This window comes from Zeugodacus cucurbitae, chromosome 2, assembly GCF_028554725.1.
Source record: "Zeugodacus cucurbitae isolate PBARC_wt_2022May chromosome 2, idZeuCucr1.2, whole genome shotgun sequence".
Taxonomy (NCBI): Eukaryota; Metazoa; Arthropoda; class Insecta; order Diptera; family Tephritidae; genus Zeugodacus; species Zeugodacus cucurbitae.
Genome location: NC_071667.1, coordinates 141363 through 163668, shown reverse-complemented (window position 1 = coordinate 163668; position 22306 = coordinate 141363). Strand labels below are relative to the sequence as shown.

General features: G+C 33.3%; 3 protein-coding genes across 14 annotated transcripts; 1 reads left to right on the top strand and 2 right to left on the bottom strand.

The window, feature by feature from the left end:
• Window positions 1–684: 684 nt before the first annotated feature.
• Window positions 685–16017, top strand: LOC105208439 (cardioacceleratory peptide receptor). Of its 9 annotated transcripts, none has more exons than XM_054226114.1 (9): window positions 685–839; window positions 985–1706; window positions 4579–4997; window positions 5078–5363; window positions 9052–9187; window positions 10090–10287; window positions 10370–10630; window positions 10693–10975; window positions 11037–16017. In XM_054226114.1, exons 3-9 carry the CDS (start codon window positions 4906–4908, stop codon window positions 11257–11259), a joined length of 1479 nt encoding a protein of 492 aa, XP_054082089.1. In that variant the 5' UTR covers window positions 685–839; window positions 985–1706; window positions 4579–4905; the 3' UTR covers window positions 11260–16017. The 9 variants fall into 9 exon arrangements, with proteins under 9 accessions (XP_054082089.1, XP_054082087.1, XP_054082085.1 ...); XM_054226112.1 differs by having other exon boundaries at window positions 686–839; window positions 985–1231; window positions 1311–1402; window positions 4579–5363; XM_054226110.1 differs by having other exon boundaries at window positions 686–839; window positions 985–1231; window positions 1311–1706; window positions 4579–5363.
• LOC105208438 (uncharacterized) lies at window positions 13843–15250 on the bottom strand. The gene is made up of 3 exons (XM_011178279.3): window positions 14789–15250; window positions 14579–14702; window positions 13843–14522 (listed from the first exon to the last, which is right to left on the bottom strand). Exons 1-3 carry the CDS (start codon window positions 15248–15250, stop codon window positions 13951–13953), a joined length of 1158 nt encoding a protein of 385 aa, XP_011176581.1. The 3' UTR covers window positions 13843–13950.
• On the bottom strand, window positions 15609–22231 carry LOC105208436 (sodium-coupled monocarboxylate transporter 1). 4 transcript variants are annotated; one of them, XM_011178278.3, is made up of 10 exons: window positions 21722–22192; window positions 20800–20959; window positions 17515–17580; window positions 17399–17450; window positions 17252–17319; window positions 17011–17165; window positions 16702–16951; window positions 16249–16629; window positions 16023–16192; window positions 15609–15930 (listed from the first exon to the last, which is right to left on the bottom strand). In XM_011178278.3, the coding sequence occupies exons 1-10, from the start codon at window positions 22018–22020 to the stop codon at window positions 15696–15698; spliced, it is 1836 nt and encodes a 611-aa protein (XP_011176580.2). In that variant the 5' UTR covers window positions 22021–22192; the 3' UTR covers window positions 15609–15695. The 4 variants fall into 4 exon arrangements, with proteins under 4 accessions (XP_011176580.2, XP_054082080.1, XP_054082079.1 ...); XM_054226105.1 differs by having other exon boundaries at window positions 15901–15949; window positions 21722–22231; XM_054226104.1 differs by lacking the exons at window positions 15609–15930; window positions 16023–16192; window positions 16249–16629; ... (3 more) ...; window positions 17399–17450; window positions 17515–17580 and adding exons at window positions 18359–18750; window positions 18808–19361; window positions 19422–19671; ... (2 more) ...; window positions 20095–20146; window positions 20222–20287 and having other exon boundaries at window positions 21722–22179.
• Window positions 22232–22306: the final 75 nt, after the last annotated feature.

Below are 22306 nucleotides of genomic sequence, written 5' to 3'. Positions count from 1 at the left end.
TATATCTCGAAGTTCTCTATAACTCGAACTCTTCAAATGGCAATAGAAGAAAAATTACATACAAAATGCATTCCATAAATGAAACTTTTCGACCAGGGGATAATTCAAAATATAAATTTTATTATCGAGGCAGCATTTTAAAAGAGTCTCTATATCGTATGGAGGCTAACAAAAAATATGATATAACACTTATGGATTTCATAAATCATGCAACAAAGGCATGGGATATAGACTTCAATAGCCTAACAATAGCAAACTGCAACGAACAAAATACAGAATACATTTTATAAAGTTTTATGTACACACGTTAGGCGAAATAAATAAATAAAAATGTGTATAAATTTATATTTTACTGCTTTTTTTAAAATTACATGTTTTAATGAAAATTCTGTAGAAGCCTCTCTACCTTGAAGTTTTTTGGTGGATTATAGTGATTCGAGTTAGAGAAGTTCCACTGTATTGCTATTGTTGTTATTGTTTCCTAGCTGAAGAATAACCATTTTACAGACAACATCGAGGTGCGCATCACATTTAAGACAAGTTTAACTCTGAACGTTTGAGCTTATTTAATATCGATAAATATCCTATAACAGAAAAACATTTACACATTATATTGTGATTAGAAAACACATTTAGGACAGAGCTTTCTGTTAAAATTGTAAATAAAATTGAGAGAAATAAAACAAACTCTCTAAAGTAATTCTATTTACACTTTGCTCGTATTGAAAATAAAATATGAAGAGCTTTTAGTATTATGTATTTGATAAAAACCAATTACGTGCCGAACGAACATATTTACTGTTACTTGTCACTAGTTTACCGTTTATTTCCACATACGTGTAAGTATGCGTGAGCATTTAGTACGTATAAAAATGGAGTTAGCATTAAATCATCATTATGTGTGCTTTTGGATATTCGTCTTTCACAAAAGCCATTTGTGCATTTATCACAGCTACTAACAAAGCTTTCTCTTCGAAAGGACAGCAGCATGGTGCAAAACACAGAGTAAAAAGTGTCTATTTGTATCTACAGCGGCTACATTGGCAGTAGCATCTGATGCGACCAATTGATTTGTTAGTATGTCGTCGCCTTCCGTGAGAGCAACACGTTCGATTGGTAGTGTTAAGTGATGTTAACAAAATTCTATACGTATGCACATACATACATAACATAAGCATACATAAGTTTGTCGTCGGACTTGGTTTTTCGTGTCCCGTGAAGTATTTTCTATGTAAGAGATTAGATAAAGTAATTCAAGGTAGCGACCAACTAAACTCACTCATATGCTTGAAACGTATGTATGCCAACAGATATCCATATCCAGAACGCAGAATCAAAAGTGTGCAAAAAAATCACATTGAAGAACCGGCAAAACATGACATCGCTTACTACAATATAAAAAGTATTGGTTAAAATTAATTATTTTGTGATAAAAACGTTGCTTTTGAAAGCAAAATTTCCGTAACTATCCGACAGTTTATCATAAAATTGTATTATGTGTATTTACAAACAAGTTTTATGGAGAAACTGAATTGAAAAGTTCCACGCTTCACCACAATGAGTAGATGTGTGTGCGCGTGTATGGGATTGTATGTAAGCATTTGCTTGTATAAATGGAGTTATCTGCGACAATCAGTGAAAACCGGCAGTGAAAGGTTTTAAAACAGGGTACAGCAGTTTATATATAGCCAGTGATAAGGATAGCGGTGATAATATTGTATAATTACCTAGTAATATTGTAATTAATTTCAGAGATTTCTGTTCTTTGAATCTATAAGTTTGTTAAATGAATCTATAAGTTTTATTTTAATATGTACTCATCACAATGGCATTTAATAGCATTTAATGAACACAACATTAAATATTGTAAAACATTATAAAAGCAATTCAAAGAGAGAACCAACAGACTATGATAATTTAATGGTGTTTCAAATTCAAGCCATTGTTATTTCCCAAGCACTGTAACAAGCTCGAGCTCAATTCACTCAAGGCAGTGAAACAACAACAAGTTTATCACCCAAAACAACAACAAGAAGTAAGGAAGGGCTAAAGTTCGGGGGTAGCCGAACATTTAACTCTCGCAATTTATTTATTTCTTTAATTTTATTAAAATAATACACAATTTCACTTATCGACACTGACTTACATTACATCCATTATTATATGCTCACCTAAAATTGCTAAGATATCTCAAATATTAACCGATATATACGGTATAAATATACGGTATATTAGGTATATGAGAACTAGAGGATGTAATGACTCGATTTGACCAATTTTCGGCACAGAGTCACACATTTGTAAGGAGAATATTCCTTCTGACGGTCAATGCCACACCATAAGTGCAAAGTTTTAGTTATATTCACTGGTGCTTAATATATATACATATATATATATATACTGGAAGTAGGTGTGATTGTTACTCCATTTTCACTTTTCCAAACTGTAGCAAACCGATTATCCAAATTTTATTTGTATAACATTAATAATAGCCCAGGTTTACAAATAGAAGTTTTTGCTTATACAAGTAAATATTTCTTTGTTAGCCACCCTTTCTTCGATTCCAGAATAAAAACTAACTCCATATATGTTTTGTACAATATATAACAAATTATAATTCATGCTATATATATACACATCTACATATCTGTATGCCTGTCAAATTGCAAAATCAAGTTAATGGATTTCGTATTTTACTAGCCCATATGCCAGCAAGGTCTTCATTTAGTGTAAATACTGTAACTTGCTGTGCGTTCACACGTTGCACTTAACAACATTACGATTTAAATACCAGAATATAGAAATACATACCGCGAATAGCATGGTATTATCGTATTATTGATGCAATGACGTCATTACATATAAATTTAAATATCTCCTACTCATTACGTTCTTGTGTTATCTCATATTTTATATTCTCACAATATGTTGCAGAGAGACTATTATAGTTTTGCTCATATAACGTTTGTTTATAACTTCTAAAACTAAAAGAGTTAGATATAGACTTAAATATACCAAAGTAATGAAGGGGACGAGCAGATTTGAAATCCGGATGTCTGTCTGTCCGTTCGTCCGTCTGTGCAAGCTGTAACATGACATTAATAAGGGAAAACACTAGAAACCTTAAATTCCATGGTAAAGATGGTACAAAAGGGTTGCACTCAAATTGGCACATACATATGTACAAAGACAAAAGTTTAAATACACCCATAAAATTTAAATTTTTTTTTAAACAATGTGTTGAAACACAAATATTATGCTGCAGTTTATTTATAATAGATAATTCACCAATAATGGAATGCAAAAAAAAAACATTGTTACATAGATAACGTTAAATTCTTAAAAAACGTAAAATTACGCGGGACAAAAGTTTAAATACAGCCACTGAAAAATAGGCATCGCATGTTTCTTGTCATTTTTTAGATGATTTAGCAACTTTTAGAAATTGTTAATATATTTTGTGACTGTGCAAAATATTGTAAGAATGTATAAAAAGCTCAAATCCATTGCAAATAAGCCAAAAACTGGGCTTTCAAGAAAGCTCGGCGAGATGTTTGTATTATCACATTATCAGTTTACACCCAAACACTATAGCACGAGCTTTACGGGAAAATGGCTTTCGAAGCAGAGTTCCACACAACAAATATATCATATATGAGAAAAATAAGCAACATGGACTTGAATTTGCGAATAACTATAAAGGGGTGAATCCTTTTGGAGAGGAGTCTTGATTACTGATGAATCCAAATTCAAGATATTTGGATACGATAGCCACCCAAAAATGTGGCATGAAGCAGGGACAGCATATCAAACCCAAAATACCAACGGTTAAGCGTAGTGAAGGTAGCGTCATGGTTTGGGGAACAATATAAGCAGTTTCCGTGAGAAATCTAAGGGTTATCAATGGTATAATGGACAAATATGTTAATAAAAATATTTTGGAACAACATATGCAGTCTTCATTGGATTGCTTGGATCTCGGAAGTTCTATTCCGACAAGACGCCGACCCTAAGCATACGGTGGACTTAGTGAAGGAATGGCTGTTGTATTATGCTTCTCGTCAGCTCTATAATCTGCCACAATCACCAAACATGAACCCGTTTGAGCATTTTTAAGAGCTATTGGCATGTAAAATTTATAATGCGTCTTCAACCAACAAACAATCTTTGAAAGAAGCTCTGAAAAAGGAGTGGTCTGATATTCCGCCTTCCGAAAAAGAAAATATGGTTCTATCTACACCACGCCGTCTAAAAGCAGTTATGGAAGCAGAGGTATACCAACAAAATACTTTATTTAATTTCCTTTATATCCGTTTGATTAAATCAGAAAATGAGACTCTATGCACTGTATTTAAACTTTTGTCCCGCGTAATTTTACGTTTTTTATGAATTTACCGTTATCTACGTAAAAATTACCTTTGAATTTGTTCCGTTTAAGATATTAGAAAATTTATGTATATAAATTTGAACTCGTACAAATCTACGATACTATAATTGGTTGGCAGAATAGATTATAGTACATAAATAAACATTTTATTGTATATATTATATAAACAACACTTTGTGTATTACTTACAGGTTTCCTATTTATGTAATATTTATGTATGCATTTTGAAGAAATATGTCACTTCTACTGCAAGCTTGTGCCGTAACCGTTATTCTAAAATCTCACGCATCCAATGAAAAATGTAATCACAAACTATGCAATAAAATTGAGAAATAAATTGAAAGTTTTAAGAAATAAGAAACAATTATTTCACTGATGGTGGAAAACAATTTACAGCTTATTCGGAGGAAAATATAATATTAAATTCTTTCAAGAATTCGCATTAGAAATTTCTTATGGCCATATAACAAGTGAATATACACTATATGTCTTAGGTCATGTGATGGATAGAAGTAATAATGTTCGTTTGTATACAGTTGAGCCTGCTGTTGTACTGGCTTACGAGCATATTCCACAGCCTTTCATTCCTGATAATTCAGCCACGACAAATGTAAGTGTAAGTGCCACTGTTATTGCTGCAATTGACCGCGCAAATAGCACATCTAATGGTTTCAATTACGTAAAATTAAGCAATATCGGCACTCCTACAAGCACTTTCGTTTCTCTAAGCAACTTTACCCACTCTTACTATATTTCGGCTGTATCTCATGCTGCCCAAGCCTCTACACCCCCAACCACGTCTTTATCAATGGCATCATTCAAACCTCATCCAGTTTTGATTGAACAAGACATTTCATCACCATTCAACGGAGGCAATAATATTTCGGAAAAAGTATTGAGAACAATTTTGGGGCCGCCAGCTGCGACGACAGAGGATGTAGGAAATGACAAGCTGAACTCGTTCTATTTTTACGAGGTGAGTAACATTCACATTTACCATCCATTTACACATTTTAAGTACTCAAGTGCATAATTCTAATTTCACGTCTTTAAGTATATTTATTATCACTTGAATATTACATTTTTACACTAAACTTAAATTCAGTGATGTCAACCACTACATTATATAACTACTGAGCTACAAACCACAACTACAACCTTACCCCCACTGGAAGCTTGAAATAGCAATACCATCCATTTTACAACTAAGCAAAGTGTTTAAAGTGAGATTGACACACGAATAAGTACAGTTTGCATGACAAGAATCATAAAATGACATGAGCTAGCAGTGACATCATAACCGAAACAGCGCGAGAAGGAAGAGAAAAAAGAAATGCCAAATCCTCATGAAAATTACCAACAAAACTGTGCGAAATCTTCAATTATTGCGTTGAATAAAAACAATAATTGTTACATTTTAATTAAAACAATTAAAATGGAATACAATATTATTTATACATCGTACTGAAAACTTAAGTGCGAATTTCATATGTTTTTACACTGACACACATTTTTTGCAATTAAATGAGCGGACATTTTTTTCGGACAGAGTCTTCTACTATGCCAAACTTACGACCAGTGATAAGAACGACCAGAATCAAACTTTGAAAACAAAAGCATAGTAGCGGTCGAAAATTTGGTGTATGGGTGTTGTAACTGAGTGGAATTGTTTAAATAAAATGGAGGCTTTTAAATTAATTCGAAAGCTATACCACTACAATTAAGCTCCAACACTCAAATAGTACCTTATATTTCATTGTAAAAGTGGATAAATTCGAAATAACCATGTCCAACTACCATTCGAGTATAATAATATCACATACATATATGTATGTACCTTGGAGAAAATAAAGGATGGTTGTTGCCGTATTTACCCAGACGTTACACGTTCAAGAAATTACTTTCAAGTTGCCACACACTCACACTTTTTTACTACCACACTCTCACTTTCCGAACTTGAAACCCATTTTTCTTGATGACGGCATCTCTGTAGCAATAATTGAATATCAAGTTGCTTGCAGCCTACGTCATGGCTTTCAATTTATGTCAATTAATTCGTGTGATCAACTTGAAAGCAAGTTCTTTCCCGTGTAACGGTAGCGTTATACATATAATAAAATCAGATGCCACTGATGTATGATATTCTCTAATGACAAGCGAAATGTCTACACAAATTATGTATTACAAAAAATTAATTCGTTGTGTTCATGACAATAATAATCCTTGTGATGAGTACTTCGTCATCTCATCTCATATTGGATTGTAATATCGAGGTTTAAATCGCAAGCATTCAGGTACAGAAACAAATAATATAAATATACAAATAATACACAAGCTGCGAATATAAATTCTACCCCATACGAATTATTATTTTTATTTTCTCTTTAGGGATTATTTACTTTATGACAGACAGATGCCACTTTTATTTACGTTTTTTAGGCTGACAGAACAGGACAGACTTGATACTCACTACGCCTTAGTTGCCATGACTGCAGCCATTCAAATTTTTGATATAGGCATATACGTATGTATCTTAGTATCTATATACGAGTCTGTATATAAACAATATGTGTGTATATGTATGTAACAATATATGTAATATATATATATATAGTTTCAGTGCCTATGCTTTACCTTTCTTATTGTATGCAAAGAACACTGATTGAAAATGTAAAAATGGGCTTGCGGGGCACTAAACAATACAATTGAATTCTTAAATCAAAGGTATTAAATACATGCGCTATTTCAAATAGAGTGAATGGTGAATGAAAAAAACGTGTACAGAGAAATGTTTTGACTTTGAAATTACTTATCTTTTAAACTAATTAAGTTTTCGACTTGCATCTAAAAATGCGTTTTATTAGTTATTTGAAAGTACACAACAATTATTTTTCGTTTTAGTGATTACGGAATGGCTATTATTGTACAACGTTGAAAAAGTGCCGTCGCATCCTCCACCGAGTTTAGCCCTCAATTCCAAAAAATATAAGCAAACATATGTGGGCCTCTATGGAGACAAAGCTACCAGAGCTCAAAGTTGATAGTAACAAGTAAGGAAAGGCTATGTTGGGGTGGAACCAAACATTTTATACTCTCGCAATTTATTGATACAATTTTATAAAGATAATACAATTACCCATATATTCGGCATGAAGTCCAATAGAATAACGAATAAATAACATATATACATAGTATATGAGGGCTAAGGTAATTCCTAAACAGATTTCACTCATTTTCACCACCAAGGTACACTATAACCAAGACTATATGCTCACTTTTGCTAAGATATCTCACATATTAATCAATATATGCGGAATAAAGTCCACCGTATTTTTTGAAAAAAAAACTTTTCTTCTTCTTGACTGGCGTAGACAAGGCTTACGCGGTTATAGCTGAGTCCACAACAGCGCCGCCTTTTTGTTCTTCCCTTCGTCCTTCTCTTCCGTCGGGGCGTGGGTGTAAATAAGCGATATGTTGAAGACCCGACGACGAATTGGGGCTCCTTATTCGAGGCTGTTGCTTCCTGTTCATTGGTTATTTGTTTTTATGTGGTGGGTCCCAAACCCTACGCACAACCGCATAAGCGGGGTTCGCCTTTTCACTTTAGCTCACCTCCAAACGGATGTCTGTTGGCTACCCAGAGGATACTTGGTCTAATACCGGAAGACGTGAGCTGCTTGAGCCACATGCAAAAGAATCGTTCCTAGCAACTCCCAAGTGAATGGGAAAACGCCAAGCCCATTTTCAACTTTTTATGGTTATTATCCGATTATATCGATTTTTTAAATTTTTACAATGTGTAATGTTGTTCGCAAGGTAACGACTGCAGAAAGTTTGGTTTATATAACTTTATTGGTTTGCGAGATATTCACAAAAAAAATATTTAGGGGCTGCATTTTGAAGGCGTGGCAATGGATGGCAATCGATTTCGCTCATTTTCAATAGCAACCCTCCTACGGTCCCAAGGAACATGTGTTCCAAGTTTCGTCTAGATATCTTAATTTTTACTCAAGTTATCCGTTGCACGGATAGACGGACGGACAGACAGACATCCGTATTTCAACTCGTCATCCTGATAATTTTGATATAAATAAACCAATATCCAACTCGTTTAATTTTATGACTTAAAGCCAACCGTGAGGTTAAAACTGTTCTTCAGGAGATATGGACATATACGCCTCTTTAACTAACAAAAAATTTAGAGCATTCTAGGATTAAAAGACTGGAAGCCATTATAGTGTCCATACAAACGCAACATTTTTCTTAAATAATTTTGTAATCATAATCAATGTTCAAACAAAGAGATTAGTAACATCAAAGTTAAAACATTTCCCAGTACAACTTTTTTTTTGTTCACTGTATACATACATACATATGTATATACATATATGTACATATGTATATATAAACACCGACAGGCATAAACCAGAAGTTTCAGTGTAATGCAATTTTCCATGACATCGTCTTATTTATCATATATGTATCTACCTTATATATGTAGATAGCAGCATATCTTCCATTAATCCCTGAATACCCGCAATTCCCTTTGATTTTATTTTGTAAAAAAATTTTGGTAAATATGTAAGTGCGTTTTGTAGTCCCCATTTTTCTTACCGATTACCGATTATTGATTATGGTATTTTCACATATTTATTCTCTTTTAGATGGAACAATTTGCAGTTCTATGGATACTCTTCACTGTCATTGTGCTTGGAAACTCTGCGGTGCTATTTGTTATGATTGTAAATAAAAATCGAAAATCAAGAATGAATTATTTCATTAAGCAGCTAGCAATCGCAGGTAAGAGTCTCTTTGGGATATTATCCTTCATATACATATATAGTTTTGTATACTCTCGTAACATGTTGCACATAGTATAATTGTTTTGTTAATATAACGGTTGTTAATAAGTCCGAAAACTAAACGAGTTAGATGGCGGGTCATCTATGTTTACAAAACGACTACTAATGATATATCACAATTTTTAAGTCCATCTGATTCGTTCACAATATATAAATTGAGTTCCAGTGAAGATATTGGAATACAATTTTGCACAAATACTGGATTCCAAGTGTTACATCGCCCGTCTAAAACTGAAACCGAAATATACCGGACTATAACTAATACCCAGAAATCGAAAACTTAGTGCCTAAGGATAATTTTTTACCGGCTACTATTGATATATCACAATTTTTAAGTCTATCTGATTCGTTCACAATATATAAATTGAGTTCCAGTGAAGATATTGGAATAAAATTTTGCACAAATACTGGATCCGCCCGTCTAAAACTGAAACCGAAATATACCGGACTATAACCGGAAAGCGGACTATAACTATTCAAAGCCCCAGAAATCGAACGTGAAGAACTTAATGCCTAAGGATAATTTTTTACCGAAAATATCAGTAAATCTCTCAAATATTTTAATGTAATTCAGAGCGATTCTTTTTATAGATTTTTCAAACATACAGTACTAAATAAGTGTAGAGGAGTGTCCAGCCTTCTGATCCTATGTATAATGATTTCCGATACTCTAGTGGACTTTATGCCAAATATATGGGTCAAAATGTGTGTTAAATAAAAAATAATTACATAGATAAAGAGTGTGAAAAATGTTCGTTTACACTCTTAGTAACTTAGTTCTTCCTTACTTGTTGATTAATACTATTATCCTTTTTAACTTTATATATTACTTTAAATAAGATCTTTCTGTGGGTTTGCTTCATGTACTTACTGACATAATATGGCGCATCACTATTTCATGGAGGGCTGGTAATATTGCTTGTAAGCTCATTCGATTTTCCCAAGTTTGCGTGACATATTCCTCTACATATGTGCTAGTAGCTATGAGTATCGATCGCTATGACGCCATTACTCATCCAATGAACTTCTCGAAATCATGTGAGTCATACCTACTTATAAAACATTGATAAATTTATTTGTACAGTAGATACGCTTTGATTTACATTAACTTCTCGTAAAGGGCGCAGAGCAAGGCATCTTGTTACAGCAGCATGGGTGGTTTCGGTTATTTTCTCGTTACCCATTTTATTTCTTTACGAAGAAAAGCTAATCCAGGGCCAAATGCAATGCTGGATAGAACTTGGTTCGCCGGAAGCATGGCAAACGTATATGTGTCTAGTCGCGGCAACTTTATTCGTTGTTCCTGCACTGACCATCTCAGCTTGTTATGCGATTATCGTAAAAACTATTTGGGCAAAGGGCTCAATATTTATACCTTCAGGTAAAGCATGTACATATACATATGTATTTATATAAATCATGATTTAATGTTTTCGACTTCAGAACGTTGTAATAGTAATATAACTACTAGAAGAGCCAGCTCTCGCGGAATAATACCTCGAGCCAAAGTAAAAACTGTCAAAATGACATTTGTAATTGTCATCGTATTTATACTGTGTTGGTCTCCCTACATTGTCTTCGACTTACTGCAAGTGTTTGGACGTATTCCTAAAACTCAAACCAATATTGCTATAGCAACTTTTATACAGAGTTTGGCACCACTCAATTCTGCAGCTAACCCACTCATATACTGTATATTTTCATCACAAGTATTTCGCACGCTCAGGTTAGTGACACATCCGAAAAAATTACAAAAAAAAGTCTTTATCCTTTTTTATATTTCTTAGTCGTTTTCCACCATTCAAATGGTTCAAATGCTGTTGTCGTTCCTACTTAAATAGTACAACAGCAAATCGGTGCAGCACCGTGAGTCGTCGACTTCACCACAGCTGCGATTCAGTACGAACGTTGACTACTTCACTTGCCGTATCACGACGTTCTAACAAAGCACCAGCCCATGTGGTCATATGTGAAAAAGAAAATAATACATTAGCCGTTTCGGAAGTATGATATCGTGCACCATTTACATCGCAGCTGTGCCAATAATCTTAATAACTTACGCTACCGTTACACGGGAAAGAACTTGCTTTCAAGTTGATCACACCAAAGTGTATTCAACAAAGTGAACTAAGTATTTGACATACCCGCTTTTGACAATAAAATAGTAAACAATTCATGTATTTGTTTACATTAACCCGTCTTTTTTAACTTTAACAATATGATATATATTGATAAAATTGTTTGCAATTTGTCAGTTGGAGCACAAAACCTTAGTAAATTGCTCCCATGAGTTGTTTTGCCTAAGCAGAAAGTATTCGGCATTTTCCTTTATTCATTTAAAAAATATTTTTTTTTTTGGTTTGAAATTTGTTTACTTTTGAATTTCAAAATTTGAATTTTTGAATAAATGTATTCGTTACTAGCAGACCGCTCCGGCTTCGCACGGGTTTACGGTTATACATATAAATGTACTTTCACGTTTCTTACGTGGGTTCATTTTAAAAAAGTAAAATGAGGAAAATGAAATTATATTTTATTTGTAATGAGTCTCTAGTCTTTGGTGTCCGATGTCTTTATCTCTGATTATGAAGGCGTTGGGAACGCTCAACGCAAAACGCTCAGAGTTCGACACCCTAGTGCGAGCTTGTATATTTCTAATATTTTGTTCTTCAAGCCACCGCACACGCTCCATATTCGACTCTCAAGCGCATACTTGGGAGGACACAGTAGTTTTTGAGTTTATTCATTACAAACATACATACAAATATTTCCTCTATAAAATAGTAGTATAGATTAATTTTAAAATTTTAACACTTGTAATTTGAAAATTGGAGAACTGTGCACTCAGCTGATAATTTCTTGATCATCAACTTGAAACACTTCTTGCTCGCAAAAATTGAAAGCAATAGTTCGCAATAGCAATAGCAATCAAGTTCGGAAAGTGAGGGTGTGGTAGTAAAAAAGTGTGAGTGTGTGGCAATTTGAAAGCAATTTCTTGAACTTGTAACGTCCGGGTTAAGTCCTTTTTAAACTACACTGAGTTATTTTAGGTACAAAAATAATGAATTGAATTTATTGAAACAAAAGGAAAGGCAACGAACAAAAAACTATAGTTTATCCTAATCCTACACGCTTTTTCAGTAATTTATTTATGTTTACATGTCGTATAGACGCTGATATATACCGACGTAAATATGTACATATAAATAAATATTTTTAAAACATTTTATTGATAAGGCTAATATGCATTTTTTATTATTTATTTAAATATTTATATGTATATATACATATGTGTACACGTACATGATTATATGGTTGTACATAATGTAAAACTAAGACAGAATATTCAAAGCCAATAAAAATTAAGACAACCAATCTCAAAAAAATCGTATACATGTATATACAAACCTCTGATTTTTATTATACGCTTTATATTTAAAAAAATATATGTATGTACATATGTATTTATATATTATTAGTCAAAAACACAAAAGTAAACTTAGCGAACTATATTGAAATAATTCCTTTGTTTTTAAAGACTAGTATTGAAAGGAAAATCATCGAAATTACTAAAGAAAGAAATAAAACGTACCAGTTTTAACCATTGTACGGATACGAATCTTTATGTCTCATAAACAGTCGTTTGGAAATAAGAGGAGCCCCTATATGACCGTTGCAAAATGATAATAAAAATAAAGATTAGAGTCCATCGAAACCTTCAATATGTATACAATAAAATTATTCAATAATGTAGATTATAGTTTTTTTAATGCCTATCTAAATTTTGTGCCAATAACCCCAATTATTAAATTAAAATATAATTCATTAGTTTCACTTATTGTTCGTGGATTTCGTTTCATAATCAACGAGTCGAAGGATATCTTCAAGCAAAGAAGTTTTGTGATATAACAGTGTTGATAGTATGCAAATTTTTTGAAAAAATGATTTAAGAAGAGTATATTGTTGTTTTAACGATTATCCATCGGGGTTCAGTCTAGATAAGTATCCAGAACGAAGTGGCAACTCGAGCTCTTCGACTGTTATGGTATGGAAGTGTACGATTTCTTTTAGTTTGTATGGAAATCGGAAGGCCCAGGTAAGTCAGTTTATATGGCACACTGTACTGCACCAGTACACTGTAACTGTGGGACTATGGAAGTGTATAATTTCTTTTAGTTTGGATGGAAATAGCAATGCTTAGGTAAGTTAGTTTAAATGGCATACTTGACTGCACAGTACACTGTAACTGAGAGACTCTTCTTGGTAAAAACAGATATACACAAATTTAATTAACGTTTACGTTCCTATACACTTTTGGCTCTCTATACATATGTACTTTACCCAACGTCAAAGAAAATATTTTTTTTTTGTTTCGGGCTCGATATTTGAGTAGAATATATTAGAAAATTTAAATATTCGTTAAATTTGGAGTTTCAGAATAATAATACCAAGCAATCAAGATAAAAAGCAAAAATTTCTCCTCCAATATGGCAATCGATATGCAAACTGGAGGAGAAGTCTATGCCTTTTACACTGCAAGAACAGCTAGAGAATGATTTAAGTATACTCGTCAATATATAATATGTATTCATGTTCAAGGATCATCGAAATATTCGTAATAAAAACGTCAATTCGCCACTTTCAATGCACAGTTAAGTTTCACTGGTCACAAAAAACGGCAGGAAGGTAAATTAGCTGCCCCTACAGTTTTACATCCGACATGTTCGTTTCACTTGGCCCCGTTTTCACACTAACGTATCTGCCACCTTCTATACGGTTCTCATACTGTTCGATTTTAAAACAGTCATCGACCCTTGGAAGCTCAGGAATTTTGCGATTATTGGAAATCTCGAAATGACTGGATTCACTCAATCGTTTAATATTTCGTCGATTTACCTCATTACCGAGGCTGCTGATATTACTTGGTGGTTTTTCAAGTAATTTAGTTTTAGGTTGTATTAAATTTGTGCAGCTCGTCAGAGAGGGGTTAGGTTTTACTTCGTTGTCGGTGTCACGATAGCTTCGTGCAGTTAATTCACTCGTGTAACCATTGAAATTATTATTACTATTACCACTGCCAGAGAGACGGCGTCCTTTCGATAAAACTTTTTCTTTAGCTAGCGATATGAAAGATTCTTCCGTGCCTGTGCAATTCGGACAATTGCATCGATGATACTGTGTACGATCCTCGCTAACTTCTTTCTGAGTCTCGGCAATAAATTGGCACAGGCATTTAAATTGACGTAGACTTTTCTCGCTTTGCTGTGATATTTCTGTATGAAAAGGATGTTAAGAGCATTAAATTCCAAAGTGCAAGTTCAAGCCTCACTATCTAAAATATCCAAATACATTTTGCTTAGTAAACATTCATTTCTCATCATCTGCGAGCACAGCGTTTCGACCTTTTCCATTGTATGAACAAAATAATTTCTCATCATGCATTCAACAGAACTCTAATAAAAAATTAGTAATTAGGTTTATTTCATATATTAGTTAAATGAGAAATATATCGTATTCATACACGTCACACTTTACTCACCTGCACCGTCTCTAATACCGTGTCATGTACAATACTGAGAAAATCGGCACATGAATTCTGAATATTTTTGCTGCTAAATGGTTCATCATCGGAATCTTGTTCCGCTTCCTCGCTTATTACCTCCATACGTTTCTTAAGATCTTGGTATTGAAAGTTTTGCTTGTTCTTTGTTTGCTTAGGATTTTTAGGTTCGATACTGGGTTCGCTCTCGACTGGTACACTTAAACGCTTTCCGTTTTTGGATGTGCGTTTGTTATTATTTTTTGTTATTGAAGGCCTAATTGGAGGAGATCTAGACTTCATTTTTTTGGGAGGTACTTGAACATCAGGGATCATTCGCGTTGGAAAACAATCAATACACGACCGATTTCGACGAATATTACAGCAATCACCCATATAATTGCAGCAGGGCGAACAAGACGAACAGCAGCAACATTCTGATTGACGCGGAAAGCAACTCATTACGTGTTCAATTTTTAACACTTATTTTATTTCGATTAGACGGTATGCAATTTTGTTAAGTAGTGGAGAAATGTGTTTCCTTACTGAGTGGGATTCGAAAACGAAGCTACGAAATGTTTGATATATTTTCACAAATTTAAGTATTTCAAATCTGATTTAGACATTTTGTTTTGGCAGAAAAATTCGAAGATTGTTTGTATTACACAGGCATAAATATTTTGATTTAAAAAAATACTGACATAAATATCTAATGGGAAAAGATCGATTTTAGAGAAAGCAAAATTCCGCTTTAATACATAAAGCAGGTTAATACATAAAATATGTTTATCATCAATGCTTTACAATAAAACTGAACCGCTTTTAAATTTTTTTAATTGATAGATATTTATTTACATATCGTCAAGGAAAAATATGGAACATATGCAATATACTTAGTTTTCAGTGATCAACCAACCATTTCGTTCAATTCAAATTTCTCGGATGTTTTAACACTTTTATAGTTCTTCTTTTGGATATATTTAGCAATGAAAGGAGCAATTAGATTTTGATCCACATCAGATATCTTATTTCCTCCAAAATATAATGAAGCTATATTTGAAACTACAATGGTGATAAAAGCGCCCAGCATTGTATACAACAAAAAAGAAATATGATGTATAGCCGTTCCATTCTTAACCTCGCTGGCATTATTAAGCCGATCAAAAACAATAAATTGTAAAATATAGTATCAATATGTGAATACTTTGATTTTAGAAGGAAATAAACTACTCACTATTCATTCGTAGAATTCAAGTAGCGATTCATGTCATATTCGTAGTCACATTCCTCAACAGAAACCAGTAGTTTTGTGTGACGGAATGAGCCTGTTACAATGGCCACTTGAGCACTTATACATATATAGGCCATAGACAAAACGGCGGTAATACTTCCAACAAGAACACTCTGAAAACAATAAAAAAAACAATATTATTTGCTCACGCTTGCATAGAAAATATAACCTTTTCTGAAATCCATGGCATCAGTACGCCGGTAGAAAAAATACCTAACATCGGTCCATACGAAATCGATTGCATAGTAGCGGAAAACTGTAATACCATCCCCATTCTTTCAACAATATATACAAGTCCAATTGCACTTGCACCAAAAACAATTACAATGGACCGCATAACGATGGCCACTGTATTTTCACTAATTGGAATTCGAACGTTCGGCTTAATAAAATCTTCCAATATAACTGCTGCCAAGGAGTTTAGTAGAGTTGAAATGGAACTTAATGCAGCACTGAACACCGCTGATACAAAAAGCCCAGGTAAACCTGGAAACTTTCCAAGAACTTGCATTACAAGCAATGGAATCAGCTGATCGCGAGCCTCTGCGAGCTTAATAATTTGTTATTTATAAGTATAACTTTTAAATCAAGAGGTGTATGTATGAATATGTAATTTACTCACGCCGGTTGAGATTGGATCACATTTATAATATGTAGCAAATGCTACCAGACCCACGTAAATGCAACCCAAATAAAGAACAATTACTCCAAAAGAAAATATGACAAGTGTTTGCTTGACATCTTTTAATGATGAGAGTGACATAAACCGTTGAATTGTTGGCTGGTTTATGGAGGTATTCTGTAGCTTAAAAAAGGTACCTCCTACAATAACCGACATAATGCTCATGCGTACTGTGGGATCTAAAGTAATGCTTTCAAATAAAAGTATTGTTATTCTTGATATTTCAAAAGTTCTGTTTAATATTCTTACTCCGGAGTATTCAGTCGACCACCTTCGGCGTTGCGTTGCCACAAGATTTTAATGCCTCCTACATCATAAGTACCTTTAACAATTAATGTAATCAGGGAACTATACATAATCAAACTCTGAATGGCATCAGTCCATACAACACACTTGATTCCTCCCTATTTATATGTGTATTTATACAGTATATAATAATTCAATAATCATACATGATTTGTCATAAATTAATTTAATTTTTAATACTAACCACGGTTGTATAAAATATGCATATTGCAATCACAATCGGAGTGATTGTATGCACTCCGACTCCGCTAACTGAAAATTAAATAGTAAAGAAGCATATATATATATATACATACGTGTACTTCAAATAGTATGATCTATATATTCTCACTTTGGCTAAAGGTTAGAGCCGGAACATAAATAGCAATAGGTAGCCATATTATCTGTTAATTTGATCTTTATGTACATAAGAACTGCGTTTCTAAACGATAGAAATTATATGCTTACCGCTTTAATTACAAATAAAGAAGCAGAAAACAGCTGCATTCTCCTGCTAAATCGCTTTCCAATGTACTATAATGATAAATAAATTAATTAAAATAATCACTATTAGTATTAATAAGTTTAAACATGCTCTTGAGGGAATGTTTAATTCGTCCTCATTTTAATAAGATATTTATCTCACATGTTAGCCGACATATACAGTCCATAGGAAGTTTGAAAATCCATTTATGAGGTATATTGGGCCTGATTTTGCCAAATTTTCGACACGGAGCACATTATTATAAGAAACACATCTCCTTTGAATTGATTTAGAATATCTGAGAGATAGGGCCTTGAAATCTTATAGTCTGATGTTTTATAAGGAAATTAGGCGTGGTTGTTAACAGATTTCACCCATTTTGAGAGTATACCATTGGGACGCCAAGAAAATGTCTTGGATCGAATTTCGTTGAAAGTGGTCGAGTTTATGAGATATGGTTATTGATCCATAAGTAGGCATGGTTATATTCCGATTTTATTTATTTTCATGTTGCATAATAAAATATCCAGATATGGCTTTGGTAGTGTTTAAGATATATACAGACAAACAAATTAGAGGCGGGCCACGCCCACATTCTCTAAGAGTTTTCATTCAAAAATGTCCATTTCTAATATGATCTTGTGTATCAAAAATGGCTAAGTTATGGCACTTTATAGGGTTTCAGTTATCGCCTTTTTTGGCGTGGCAGTAGCCCTAAGAATAAGTTAAAAATGAGCTAGATTCTTCTTTATTTTATTCGACTTATGAATATGACTAGGGTTAACTTAGCGGAATAAGGTTTTCAAAAGATTAATTAATATACATACATACATTCACACAAGCATATTCTTGATATATGTATTTGATTTAATAATATTTAGTAAAGAGACATTTAAAATAATGTGTGTAAATAAAAGGTATATACTTTGTCAAGTATATAATGACTACCGGTAGTTTATTCAGCGCGTCGTTGAATACTCTCATTTGGGCATTTAACAGAAGATTCCTCTAAACTAACACTAAAATAATTTTTACGTTGTTGTAATGGTAAGAAACGCCGTACAAAGGGCGCAAGTAAAGCTGGATCTAATTCTTCTAAATTCGTTGTACCAAATATTATAGTTGTCATACATGCAACGGCAATCGAAATGAATGCACCAAAGGCGGAATACCATAAAAAAGAAAGATGGTATACATTTCGCTGCTCAGAAGTTGACGACCTATAAATTTTCTTAGTTAAAAAGAGTTTTATTTCTTTCATATGTAAATGAACTCACTTGTAGTTGTGGATGGTATCCCAAGCTGTCACATTGTCAAATTCATATTCGCATCCATTCACCGATACTGGCATTTTTGGATAAGCGATTTCCCCTTTCATTTGGGCGATTTGTGAATTAGCACATATCCAGCTCAAAACTAAAAAACCTGTCACACAACCCATAAGAGCACTCTTCCCATTGATCCATGGCAATGTAACGCCCATTGTATAAACAGCTAAGAGTGGTCCCATTGTAACCGCCCCCGTCATTGTAGCTAATTGTAATATCATACCAAGTTCTTCGACTATATAAACTAAACCGATGCAGGCTATACCAAAGACAAAAACTATTAAGCGCAGTAAAATAGCTGTATGGCGTTCGTTCAAAGGTGACTTAAGAAAGGATGTAATGATATCTTGAGAAATAACACAAGCCAACGAATTTAATCCAGTAGATAATGAGCTCAACGCAGCGCTGAATACGCCAGCAACGAAAAATCCTGTCAAACCTGGTATGTCACCCACCGTTTTCATCACGAACAATGTTGGCAATTGATCACTAGCCGCAACAAGCTGCAAATAAACAACGAAACGAATTAGTGAAAGGACATATTAGTTTTTGTATGTACCAACCTTTGTGCTGATTGGATCGCAGTCGTAGTAACTGGCATATGCTATTAATCCCATATAACAACAACACAACATGAGAAATATTAACATAATATTAAATAATATAACTGTCTGTTTTGCTTTTTGGAGAGAAGGTAATGAAAGGTAACGTTGAATGCAAATTTGATTTACAGCAGAAGATTGTATCTTATGAAGAGATCCTCCGACAAATACAGCTAACATAGACAATCGTACTGTAGGATCCCAAGTCCAACTATAGCACAAAGGGAAAAATAAATACATATGTATAACTATATTAAACAAGTTTGTTCCCCTTACTCTGGTGTATTCAAACGACCACTCTCACTATTACGCTGCAGAACCACATCTAAGCCCCCTACATCAAATGTTCCTTTAAAGCAAATTGTCACTATTGATCCATACATAACGAAACTTTGCACAACATCTGTCCAAATCACTGCCTTTAAACCGCCCTTTTTATAATGAAAATTAAATGCGGAGGAAAAATTCCTTCTGAATCACATATACGCTTACCACGCAAGTATAAAATGTGCAAATCAGACATACTATTGGTGTTATAATATGCGTATCGATTCCAGATACTGGAAGAGTAAATGAGTGTGTTACGATATGCTTGGCAATTGTATTTATTTATCGTACGCCCAGTTTTTCTCACCTTGATTAAAAGTCAAAGCTGGGACATATACTGCAACGGGTAGCCACAGAATCTTCGTTGCGAAATAATTAAAAAATAGTATAATTATAAATTAATATTATAATTCTAGGTAAACTGCATATCTCACCATTCCTATGATAAATAAAATGGATCCAAAATAGCGTACCTCACGCCCAAATCGCATTTCAAAATACTAATTGAAGAACAGAGTGAAAACATTAATAAATTAATTAAGTAATTTTTCAAAAACAATTACACCCATTACTTTTCATTCACATTATTTACAAACGTGTCGACAAGCGTATGCAATAATTATTATAAGTTTATTTAACTAATAGTAAGACAAGTTGCTTACAATTTTGCACAATCAATTAAGATCGCATACGGTATTTCAATTACGGAATTATGCTATATCTCCGAGTTGAATCTAAAGTTATAAATCAAAATAGCCAGACGAGACGAAAACTTTAATATGTAAAAAATCAAAACTCGCTATAAAGTGCTATAATTAAGCCACAAATTATAAAGCTTTTATATTTGGTATAAAGAATCACAGTAAGGAAAGACGCGTCAGGATAACATTATACTTATACTCCTTCGATAGCCCGGAAGAGATTATACATGTTGTACATACTTACGTAATTATTTCATCTGAATAAACATTCACATAAATATATTCACACTTTTAAACAAAGTTTGACTTACCTCATAAGTTGAGGTTAATTGTAGATTGCAAAAAACAGGAAGAAAGACGTACCACGATATTATTCCAGATATAACTAACGTAATAAGAATGAAAGCATATTGCGTACCGTAAACATAGATTTCTGTCGATGTACCGAGTAAAGATATTCCCGAAACAAAACTATAATTAAGAAAGTTATATTAATTATATGAATTAGAACGTATGTAATTTACATAATATTTACATAATATGAAAAAAATTTAAATTAATCCAATGTTTGTTTATTGAGAACAATAATAAAACTCAGAATGAAAAATCAACGACAGGAACAAAGGCAACGGCTATGGCCAAACACAATTCAGGACTATAGGGGAATTTATTTATTTGATTTTGTTTATAAATGATATACAAGTTGCACTAGGATATGACCTTGACCTTGAGATTAAGATTAAACATTTTGTTTTATCTTATTTACAGGAAACCTACATAAATGGGACAAATGAGTCTTACTATTAATACTAATATTCTTTTTGTTGTTTATTAAATCTTCTGGTTGAGAAATAACTTTAATAGATAATTACAAGCAAGAGCATGGACGATTACGTCTTCACAATTAACTCAATATGTCAATAGCTAGAATAATTGACCCCAGCACTCGCATGAATAACTTACCAATTATGTAAGCAATCATAATTTAACTATTGGTGGAGGGTTTCCTCGACAATTTTTATTATTGATGTTGTGTTATTAAATTTTAGCAAATAAAATGAAAAATCCCAACAATGATTAATCAAAAATTTAACCAGAAATGTACCACATGTTATTATTCATATGTAGAAGATATTGAATAAGTAAGCATTAGTTGTAGGAATTTCTAGCGATTACAACAAAGGATATATTTGGGCTAGTCATGGATATGTGAATATGAATTTGAAGTAATACCTGGCAACTAATGATAACGACACGGGAAACACTTTCATCTTTCTTCCGCCCATCAAGTAGTCTAATGCCTCTGAACCTCGACGCTGCTCGTTATCACTTTGCTTTTTATTCCTCTCAATGAATCCAAAATATAATCCAATTACTGCACACACCGCCAGCATGAGCATAAAAACGAAGTAGTCAAGAACACCGAAATGTTGTAGAGAGGAGCTTAATTCCATCACATTCAGCGATTTTATTGTATTTGAAGCGACAACGGTCGTTTCGTACATTGTTAGAGTAGAGGCAGTCGGATCCATATTTGCAATTAGGTTGGTATATTTGCTTAATTCGTTTGGAATGTTCTCTTGCTTAGAATCAGCACAGTATTTGAATATTCAGTCTTTCTGACTAGACTGGATTAAATTACTAGTAGCGTTTTTCATTTAGTAGCACCCATTCAAGCACAACACAAAGCTCAAACTAAATCACAAACAGTGTTGCAATCAGAATAATTGAAAATTTTCAAAAAAGAAGCTGTTTGCATATTTTATTACTGAGATGCGATTATATACGTACATCATAAGACCCATGTAAATCAATTAA